This window comes from Ursus arctos, unplaced genomic scaffold, assembly GCF_023065955.2.
Source record: "Ursus arctos isolate Adak ecotype North America unplaced genomic scaffold, UrsArc2.0 scaffold_24, whole genome shotgun sequence".
In the NCBI taxonomy this organism is placed as follows: Eukaryota; Metazoa; Chordata; class Mammalia; order Carnivora; family Ursidae; genus Ursus; species Ursus arctos.
Window position 1 is genome coordinate 2634356 of NW_026622919.1, and position 10207 is coordinate 2644562.

General features: G+C 62.4%; 1 protein-coding gene across 4 annotated transcripts in view; it reads left to right on the forward strand.

Annotated features, from left to right (window-relative positions):
* Nucleotides 1-9314, forward strand: part of TBC1D16 (TBC1 domain family member 16) — a 74411-nt gene extending 65097 nt beyond the window's left edge. For all 4 annotated transcript variants that reach the window (XM_048227088.2, XM_048227092.2, XM_044378797.3 and 1 more), the window contains exons 10-12: nt 902-1081; nt 3633-3779; nt 4278-9314. In XM_048227088.2, coding sequence (XP_048083045.1) covers nt 902-1081; nt 3633-3779; nt 4278-4526 — 576 coding nt within the window. In that variant the 3' untranslated portion in view covers nt 4527-9314. The remainder of the gene's footprint in view (nt 1-901; nt 1082-3632; nt 3780-4277) is intronic.
* Nucleotides 9315-10207: the final 893 nt, after the last annotated feature.

Genomic DNA, 10207 nt, shown 5'->3' on the forward strand with positions numbered 1-10207 from the left:
TGTGGCTTGGAAGGCCAGAGCACGTCAGCATGGGGTAAGGGAGGGCTAAGCCGCATGCGTGGTCTTGACCCTGTGGTGGGCCACACGGTGCAGAAACTGGCCGGTCGGAAAGCATCCTCAGAATCAGCCCCTCCACGGGCTGGTGCCGCCCCAGCGGCTGTGTCCAGTGGGATTGATGGGCTGCTTGGGGTGGGTGGGCTGTGATTCACGGAGCCCTGCCCCAGGTCCCCCCACAGACAACCCACCCCTGGCTGCCCCCTCTCTGCATCGGCCCTGTGATGTCAGGCTCTCCTGGCACATGGGGAGAGAATTATGGGGTCTGACGCGATTGGCCCCCAACAGCTGATGCGGGACGTGGCCCCGTGACACACTAGCTGCAGGAGATGGGCATTCTCAGGGCTCTGAAGGCAGCAGCCCGAGCTGAGCACTGCCACAAGGAGCCTCGATCTCGTCCCCCAGCCACGTCACCGAGTGGTGACCTTACGTGCCGGAAATGAGCTCCCTGAGGTTCAGAAATGCCCCCTCCCTGCTCTGAGTCAGCTCTGGGAGATGCTGGATCTTAGCGATGGGAAGGTGGTTGGGCTGGGGGGTAATCTGCTCGCCCTCCTGGGACGAGGGAGCCGCAGGAACAGCGCTGTGTGGTGGCTAAGGCCCGGGAGCCTCCCCGTCCACAGCAGGGCAGACTCCAGAACCGTCTGGAATTTGGATACACTAGCCCACACAGGTGTGCATCCGATTCCAGCAGCAGGACAACGGGGAGCGGGGTGCGGGCACGCAGTCCACGGAGGCCCGGCGCTCGGCATGTGTGCTTCCGGGGCAGACGCGCCCCAGGCAGGGCCACCGTGGGAGCGGGCGTCCTGGGCGGAGCCTGGGCGCTCAGTGGTCCTGGCCTCACCCCCAGCTGTACCTGCGGGAGCTGCTGCGGCTGACACACCTGCGCTTCTACCAGCACCTGGTGTCGCTGGGCGAGGACGGCCTGCAGATGCTCTTCTGCCACCGCTGGCTCCTGCTGTGCTTCAAGCGCGAGTTCCCCGAGGCCGAGGCGCTGCGGATCTGGGAGGCCTGCTGGGCCCACTACCAGGTGAGCCAGGGGAGGCGCAGTCCCCCGCGTTCTGCGAGGAGGGCGGGGCGGGCCTGCGTCAACGTGCACCGGCCCTGGGGTCCCCTCCTCTGCAACCCCAGCCCCCATAACCCATGCATCAGCAGCGCCCCAGGCCGTGGCCTCGTGGTCTCCCTCGTCCCTCGTCCCTCGTCCCTTATCCCTCGGGCCTGGCTTCAGACCTGCAGCTCCCCCTCCTGAGAAACTGAACCAGATGCGAATTGCCCGCTGAGGGTGCTTATTACTACGTCCTGGGCCGAGCTCCCTGCTGCCACATCCAATCAGTGTGAAAGATATCGCCCCTGCAGCCCAGGCCTCTGGCCCTCCCTCCCCGCCCACTTGCTCGCTCACTCGGGACTGCTCAGGGAAAGAGCCTGAGACCCTGCGTCCCCGTCAGCCCCTCTGGAGAGCCCAGGACCCAACGTCCCTCCCCAGATTTCCACTGCAAAGCCCGCGAGAGCGTGCGGCCCTGTCACATGGCCTTAACACCCAAATTAGCAACAAGCTGGCTGTGTTAAAGGATGGGCAAGTCTCTTTGGATTCATCAGCCTTAAAAAAATAGTATTGATGCCGCCGGAAGGTGGCCAGGATCCTTTCTGCAAGAGCGGGCTCTGCTCTCGCTGTGAGCCGGCGGCTTCCATCAGACAGGCCTCGCGTGTAGCCGGGAAGCCGGCCTGCGGACGCACCCTTGCCGCCGTTGCTGGAGGACGTCTCTGAGGGCAGCGAGTCCCAGGAAGCCGCGCCGGTGCCCCAGGCCGTGTCCGTACCCGCCCGCCCGCACCCCTGGCCCAGGTCTGGCTGTGCTGCTCTGCCTGGACTAGTGGGCTTGGCCTGTGCATTCGGGGCGAGTTCTGCGTTCTTTGAGGGAAGCACGGCCTGGATGGTCCAAAACGCTGTCTTTTTTGCGTCACATCTGCTTTGCACGGGTTTCGTCGTGTGTTTCTCCAGCAGCAGATTTGCCGCCCTCGTGACATCACGTTTAGGCTACCGTTAGAAGCGAACTCTGAGCGTCCCCCAGCCGCCGGAGCCCCTTGGCATGGCGATTTCACCCCTGTGCTCTGTCTACATCCCAAGTGTAACGAGATCTAGGGGACACTGTGGAGAGGCCCATCTGGACGTCTCCGGCACCGGCCGTTTTGCGTGAAGTTCACTAATCAAGTTTATGTCTTTCAGATCCTGCACCGAATTTGGCCCCGTTGGCCCCGCCCCTTGATGACTTTAGTGGCACAGGGGTGGGGAGGGGTGGGGAGGTGGTCTGATGATGGGAGTGGGAGTGGGCTACTTCCTCAGGAGTGAGCACCATGGGGGGGGGTGTCTCTTTTGAAGTGACCCCTGAGAAAGAAAGGTCTAAGGCCTATTCTGTTTACGACTAGTGTGTCTGTGCGAGCTGGCCTGCCCCGGGCCTGTCCCGTGAATGGAATTTGTCTTGTCCCGCTGCCCAGCCCCGTGTGGGACGTGCCTCACCCCTTCCTCCCCACGTTCCTCTCTGAGAGGAGCTGCACACCCCCGTTCCCGGAATCCTGCTGTCTCCCACCAAAGCAAGAACAAATCCATCCCGGATTAGTTCAAAGGAAGGGGCCAGGCAGCCCGGGGCCCCACAGGCTGGGGAACGGTCTGTCTGCAGCGGGCCGGGCGCGGGGCATTTGCTGACTCTAACCTCGGCCGGAATTGTGGGCTCCGCCCGGCCGGCCTAGCTGTTCCGTCCGGCTGGCCGGTCGACCCTGGGAGACTAAACACGGGCTTCCTGGTGCTCCTTACTCTTCCTCTGCCCTGGGGAGCCAGTGAGAGCTGGAGGCAGGGCACCCTCCTAGCATCCGGGCAGGAGAGCACACAGGATGCGGCCCAGCCAAGCGCCAGCCCACCGAGCGCCGGCGTCCTGCTGCGGCCTGGCGTTGCTGGGCAGTGGTGTGAGGTGGTCTCCAAGGAGGGCAGCAGGGTCCTCAGTGGAGGCCTTGCGGAGACAGGGAAAGACAGCAGGATCATTGTACCACTCCGTGGGGGCCGTCGGGAAGCTGTCTTGCTCCTCTAGGATCTTCTCCATTTCTCAGCAACAGACCTAGGGGTCATCTCTGGGGCAAGAGCTGGGGTGTTCAGCCTGGAGGGAGGAAGACACTGAGCAGAGGGTGGCTGCCAGAACATTCTTCCTCCCGGGCATGGTCCACAGCCCACTGTAGTATATTCCGACCCAGCTTCTGTGCACGCCTTTACGAGCTCTTCTCAGCACCTTTATGAATAGACTTCACCATGAGCGTGGGCCAGCCTTCGAGGAAGCTTGTTCTTTGCCCCCTGTGACGGAGCGCACCCAGGGGGCTCCCCAGCTACAGCCCGTGGGTAGCGCGAGCTCCGTCCCCTTTGCGTGTCACAGCGGCCTTTGGGTGTAGGTACCCACCTCCGCCCGTGTACCGGTGGGGAGACAGGCCGAAGAGGGGTGCGGCTTGCCCAGCACCACAGGAGCCCAGACAGCCTCACCCCACAGCTCTGCACTCGGCCTCCACCTGGGGCCTGATCTGAACCCCGCTCTCCTGCCCCTCAGACGGATTACTTCCACCTTTTCATTTGCGTGGCCATCGTGGCCATCTACGGGGATGACGTCATTGAGCAGCAGCTGGCCACCGACCAGATGCTTCTGCACTTTGGAAACCTGGCCTTGCACATGAACGGGGAGCTGGTTCTCAGGAAGGTGAGGATCTGCCCCTCCCCCACAGGGCCCCGCCCACACGCCCAGCGCGGGGGGCGGCGCTTGAACGCAGGCGCGTCCCGGTGTGCCCCTGAGGGCGCTCCCTGCGGAGGGCACAGCTAGTCCACCATCAGGCCCGGACACCTGAGCCTCCTCCGCTGCGTGGAATGAACAAATTATCCCGCTGGAGAGACAGGCCCCCCCCCACCTTGGGGCACCTCACTCGCAGCCCAGAGCCAGGCAAATTGAGAAGGCAGCTTTGGGGGAGGGCAGCCACATCTCAGCCAAGGCCGGTGGAAGGAAGGCGGACCACTCCCCATTTCCCGACTCCTGCCGGCGATGCCCCATGTGAATGCTCTGTAGTGGTCTTCAGGGGCTGTAAGGAGCGACGCAGGGACCAGGGGTCGCGTGGGTAGGAAGCGGGCCCAGCACCGCACCCACCCCCCGCACCTGTGCTCTCTCCAGCGCCCCCACTGCACCCACCCCGTGCTCTCTTCGCAGGCCCGGAGCTTGCTGCACCAGTTCCGGCTTCTGCCCCGCATTCCCTGCAGCCTGCACGACCTGTGCAAGCTGTGTGGGACCGGCATGTGGGACAGTGGATACATGCCCGCCGTGGAATGCACGGGCCACCACCCGGGCTCGGAGAGCTGCCCCTACGGGGGCATGGTGGAAACGCCTTCGCCCAAGCCCCCCAGAGAAGTCAAGAAGGGCCCAAAGATGCCTCGGGAAGGCTTCGGTTTCCGCAGATAGGTGGGGCTCCCTGCGCTGGACGAAGGTGGAGGGGATCTCAGGAGAGGTCCTGGTCCCGTGGGAGGGGGTGGGGATGGGCATGGAGGGGACGGGGCATGGTAGAAATGTAAGGGAAAAGACTGGGGGCAACAGGAAGGGAAGCTTTTCAAATTGACATAAGCAGAGCCTCAGAGAGACTGAAGTAAGACCCGCCAGCTGCCCAGAGAAAAGTCACCTCCCAAAACAGCGGGGCCAGAATGCACGGCCCTTCCGCCTGGAGAGGCTGGCTGGCAGGCTTCTCGGGTTGCCTGCCTTGGGTGGGTGTCGACGTGCCTCAGGGACTCCTCCAGCTCCTGCAGCGGTGGGCGGCGCTGCCGGGCAGTAGGAAGGAGAAGGCTTGCTCGCCCCACAGCACAGGGAATGCAGAAACAGAAGGGGGTCCCGCCAGGCCTGGGACATCTCTGCAAGCGGCCGCATCTCCTCCTCAGGCCCATTTTCTGAGCGGCCAGTCTCCACTTCGCTCAGATTCAAAGCGAATATGAAGATGTCTGCAAGAAAAAATGAAACCCCCGGTGATTTCGGGATAGACACGTGTGGGAGCAGTCTGAGGGTCTGAGAAGCTGGGGGCACTTCAGTGCCTGCTTACACATTTTATATTCCCGGTGTGTGAAGGAACCTGCCTGCCGCCGAGCCTGAGCCGTGGGCTGCTGGGGCTTGTTGGACCCCTCTCCTGTAGCTGGGGGGCGGGGAGGGTTCCTACATGAGGACCTCTGACGTTAAGGTCACCCTCAGCCAACACAACAGCCAGTCCGGGGGCCGTGTGGATGGGGTTGGGTGTGTGCCGGCCCAGTCTCCACTGTCTGAGGGAAGTGGGAGAGCATTAGCTGAGCACCCGAGACAGAGGCGTCCAAGGGGCCTGGAAGGACCCCCACTTCCCTGCAGGGCCTGCACCGTGTGACCGTGGGCCTGCTCAGGTGGCCGGGCGCAGCAGCGACACCGTAATGTAGGACACAGCTCCCACCTCCAGAAGATTTCTATCGGTTGCTCCCTCTGGGATTCCGCAACAGAGGAGGGCGTGGGAGCTCCCAACCAGCTGGGAGGCATCCAGCCGCCTGCACAGAAAGCCACGTCTTGAGCTGGTGGGATCACGGAGGCGTGAATCCTTCCCCGAATCCCCCTGCACACCCGTGAGGTGCTGAGGTCCCCGTGGAGACGCAGCCTCGACACAGGCTTCTTCCTGCTCCCCACTCTTCTCCCTGGACAGAGAGACGCGCTGCTCACCACTGTAAAAAGACATTGATCGGCAGAAGAGAGGAAGTTACCAGCATCTCCGAGTTCCCAGAGCCTTCAGGGGAGAGGCCCCTGGAGCCCCCTCAGCCCCCAGATCCTGGGTGCTGGCTGCTTCTGCCCAGCAGAGCAGTCCAGGCTGGGTGGGGGTGGACTTCTCACCCGCTCTGCCCCTGGCAGAAGGTGATTGCCTTTCTGTGCTGGCCCCCAGGCCGCTGCAGAAAAGGCGCTGCCCTGATCCTGCTGTGGAAACCACCGCCTGTGAGCAGGGTTATCGGCCACTGCTGCAGCAGTGCTGCGTAACGAGGAGCCCCCAGACCCACGTCCACCCCGTCCAGGGTCAGCGGTTTAGACTGGGCACTTCTGGTCTTGTCTGGGTGTGTTCCCATGTCTGGCTCAGCTGACAGTCACACCCGGAAGGGGCTGCTCACGAGCGTAGAGATCGGATCGGGGCTGTCTCTTGCATCCCGCTGCAAGCTAACCTCGGTCAAGGCAAAGGCGCCGGAGCAGAAATTCACAGGTGCCTTCCCAAGCCTCGGGGCAGGCCACACCTGCTGTCATCCCATTGCTGAAGCTCGTCCCATGGCCGGACTCAGCATCCGGGGCTGGGGGAGTGGACCCCTCCCTTTAGCAAGAGGGGCTGCACGGTGACAGCAGGGGGCTGGGAATTCAGAGGGTAAGACACTGGGCCGTGGGTACGTCTTCCACGCCCTCCAAGAAGTTTTGGTCCAAAGAGCCCTGTTGGGGAGCTCTCCTGTCGGGCGCAAGACTTCCCCTGGAAAGGCGGGAGATGCCCAAGGGGAAGGAGGTTGTCTGCTCCTCAGCTCATCCAGTCTGGGAGGCAGCAACCATGCATTTTACTGAGATTCCTCGTGCCTTTGGGCTGCTCGGGGGGGGGGGGGGTCCAGGGATCCCTTCACTTTGGAGGGTCCTGGGTACAAAGCATTCATGCTGAATTTCCCGGCTCCCACAGCTCCCCAAGACCCCCATGCCAAGTGCCACCCCACCCTCCCTGCTCCCGCCTCACACCCCTGCACTGAGCCAGGCCCCCGGGAGATCTACGCCTCTCAGAGCAGCCAGAATCTTAGAAGCCGAAGACCTGGATGTGTGAGCTCTTTGAGGAAAGGCTGCTCTGGAGGGCTGGGGAAGGCCCGCCTTGCAGGGCTCCCTTAATCTGGGTGCAATTAGAGGAAACCAGCCAAAAACCCTGCGGCCCCAGGATTATTCCCAGCCAGCAAAAGGCATTAAGGTGATAATTCCGTCATTAGACTTCTAGCCTTCCCACCTCCCAAACGTGCAAATATGGGATAATCCGCCCAGCACAGCCAGCCTCGGTGATTCTGCTTATTTAACCCATTTTTTTAAATGACACTTCATGTTATTGGCCGGTGTGCGTGTGCGCGCATACTTAATTTCCCCACCGCTAATGTCTGCGCTGACGGTCCAGGATGTCGTCGGGGCCCCTGGGAAGAGAGGGAGGCTTTGATACGCTCCTGCTGGCGTAGACAGGGCAGCATGGCAGGGGCTCGCCAGCCCAGGGAGGGTTCACGCTCCCAGGGAAGAAGGGATGGCAGGAGGAGGGTGGGGGACGCACAGGCTGGGGTCGTGGGGCCTGGTTAGGTGCAGAGGAGAACTGTGTGCTGTTCCGGAAGGCTCCACTCGAGTCCCAGCCAGGAGGACTTGGAACCCACAAGTTGTGGGAATTGGTGTCCCTGAGCCCATCCGGGGGGAGGAATGGATGGGGTGGGGAGGGGCCCCAGCCCACCTCTGCAGGCGAGGAGGGTCTGCAGTGCAGAAGGGGAGGCCTGGTTCCACTGGCCACCTCCGTCTGCGGGCCATCAGTAGGCTTGTTGTCCTGATCAGCTGCGTGTTAGGCAGGGCAGCGGTTTTCAAATCCGGGACCTCAAGCACGTGTCCTTTGAGTTTTTCCAGAAGAGCCCAGCCTGAAGCCCCATCCGGGGAGGACAGCCGGACAGGATGAAGCTTCTGGTCCTAAGACGGAGGCTTCTCCCAGGCTAGGTGGCAGTGCTGGCAGAGTCAGCCACGCTGATCCTTGACCGGTGGACGTACAGAAATGGGGCAAAGACTGGGGGCCGTCGTGGTGGGGGGTGGTGCTCTGTGACTTCCCCTTCGGTTTTTGTGAGGTCCCTCCGAGCTCTTGTGGCCGTTCCTTGTTTGGTAGACAGCACTGGGAGCATGGCAGTCCTCAGGATGAGGGGAATCTGCTCACGGCAGTGCCCCTCAGAAGGCTCGGTCCTCCATCTGAACTCCCCTCCCCTGCAGGGGGGCTGGCAGGTGTCAGGGACGCCAGGGTTCACCCGGCAAAGAGTAGGAAGGCTCTTCCAGTTTGTCTGCCCAGCAAAGGCCCCAGGTGGCTGCCCTGCATGAGAGGAAGGAAGAGGCGTTCCCCCAGGAAGACCCACACACGTACAGGGATGTGCTGGGCCAGAGGAGGTGGCCCAAGGCCAAGGGAAGGACTCCCCAGAGACTCTAGGGAACCAGACAGCCCAGGGTCCCATTAGGCCTGGATTCTGAAGCCACACAGCAAGGCTGTCCCTTGGAGCAAGACATTCTCTCTCTGGATATTCCTGGCCCAAAGGGAACAGCCCCAAAACTAAACAGCTCATGTCCTCCCAAGTTGTGAAGGCTGAGGTCAGGGCTCCCCCTGGGGGGTGAGCAGTGTTGAGCCTCAGCTTCCCCATCTGTAGAATGAGAAGGATGACGCCCACCCACCCCCCCACACTCAGGGAAGACACCACCGACCTTGGCCTTCAGCAGCCTTGCTGGAGAGCGGCCACGTGTCCCCGACTCCAGAGCTCTCCCCGCTTTGGGAGTCAGCAAACCCACTCCCTCTCACGCCCACCTTGCTGCGCGTACCCGGCCGACGGGACACCTCTGTGCCTCTTCTGTAACATTCACCCCGTGCCACCCCACTCCTGCCACCAAGAAAAGCCAACCATGAAGCATAACCTCAGCGACCCTGCAAGGTGTTCGTGTGCGTGGCTGTGCAAGGCTCTTCAGCGGGAATGTGGTCCGTGCGCGCAAGCTCTCACCCCCTCCGCTGTGCAAACCACGCGAGCGGGACTCTGGCCTCCTGGGTCAGTGATGTTGGACCCAGGGAGGGGCCTCGCTGGGCCTGCAGGGAGAGGGCAGGGTGCACACAGCCTGCAGGCATCTGGCCCTTTAATTACACCGCATTGAATTTCTAGGTGGGAAGAGAACCTTTCAGATTCAGAGAGAGCTCAACCTCAGGGCCGTCTTCTCTCCGGCTCCTCTGCTTAGAGAGGCCAGGGCTCTGCGGTTGAAGGAGCATTTTAACGGAACGTCCACCATTATCAACAGATGACTGTTGTCCATGGCAAGCAACTCTTGCTCTGTGTTTTCTTTTGTTTTGTTTTGTGAATACAATCACCTGTCAGTCAGGCCCTGCCCCCCTGCCCAGGACTGGTCACCACGACCCCAACAGTGCTTCCGGTTCTCATGGATTCCCCTAAAAGGAAATAAAATCACGTTGACAACAAATGGATGCTGCTGGGCGCCTCCGGAAGGTCTGGTGGGTTTGTGAGGCCAGCACGGGGCAGGTTCCGGGGCTGGGCACAGAGGGCCCCCCACAGCAGAGCGAGGAAGGTCCGTGGATGCTTCTCGGGGTTTCTGTGATGGGGGGGCAAATGGCCGGGGGTGCAGAGGGGCAGGCCAGGGCCCGCAGGGCTGGGAGCAAGGGCGGCTCCTGCCTGTGCCTTGGAGAGGTCGGTGGGAGAGTTAGTGAAAGGCTGGGGAAGGCCTGTGAACCCCCAGCAAATGGGGGCCCCGAGCCCGGCCCCCGCACCTGGAAGCCACACTCTGTTTTATTGAGTCAGCTGCCAGGGCTCCGGTTTCAGGAAAAGCTGGAGTCTTGCATTTGAGAACTTTTTTAAGGAGGCAAACAAGGTGAATTTGACCTTGTTGGGGCGGGGGGGGGGGGGGGGGGGGAGTTGAGAAGCTGTGTCAGCTCCTCTCACCTCGTGAGCTCGAGTCCTCCGAGCCTTGCTGCGGGGCCAGGCCCCGGGGACTGTGGGAGGGTGGGCAAGGGGGGGCTGGGGGTTGTTCTCGGCTCTCCTGGAGCACGGCAGTGGGGTGATGGGCTCCCGGCCCCAGCAGCAGCGCCTTTGGATTTCCAGCTGCTTTTCCACCGTTTTTGTATGTACCTTTCCATTCTTTGCCTGCAAGGGGCGGAGGCCAAGTGGGAAGTTCTCCTGAATGTCTCCACCGCTGGGTGTCTCCTGTCTGCAGGGCCCGCCTCCCCCTCCGCCTACCTGGCCTTGCCTGGGACGTCTAAGAGCTGCATGCCAGGGGCGCCCCCGCCTGAGGCTGGCTGGGCGGGTGTCACTGGGCCGGGGCGGGGTGGGTGCAGCAGGACAGGCGAGGCAACCGCCGCC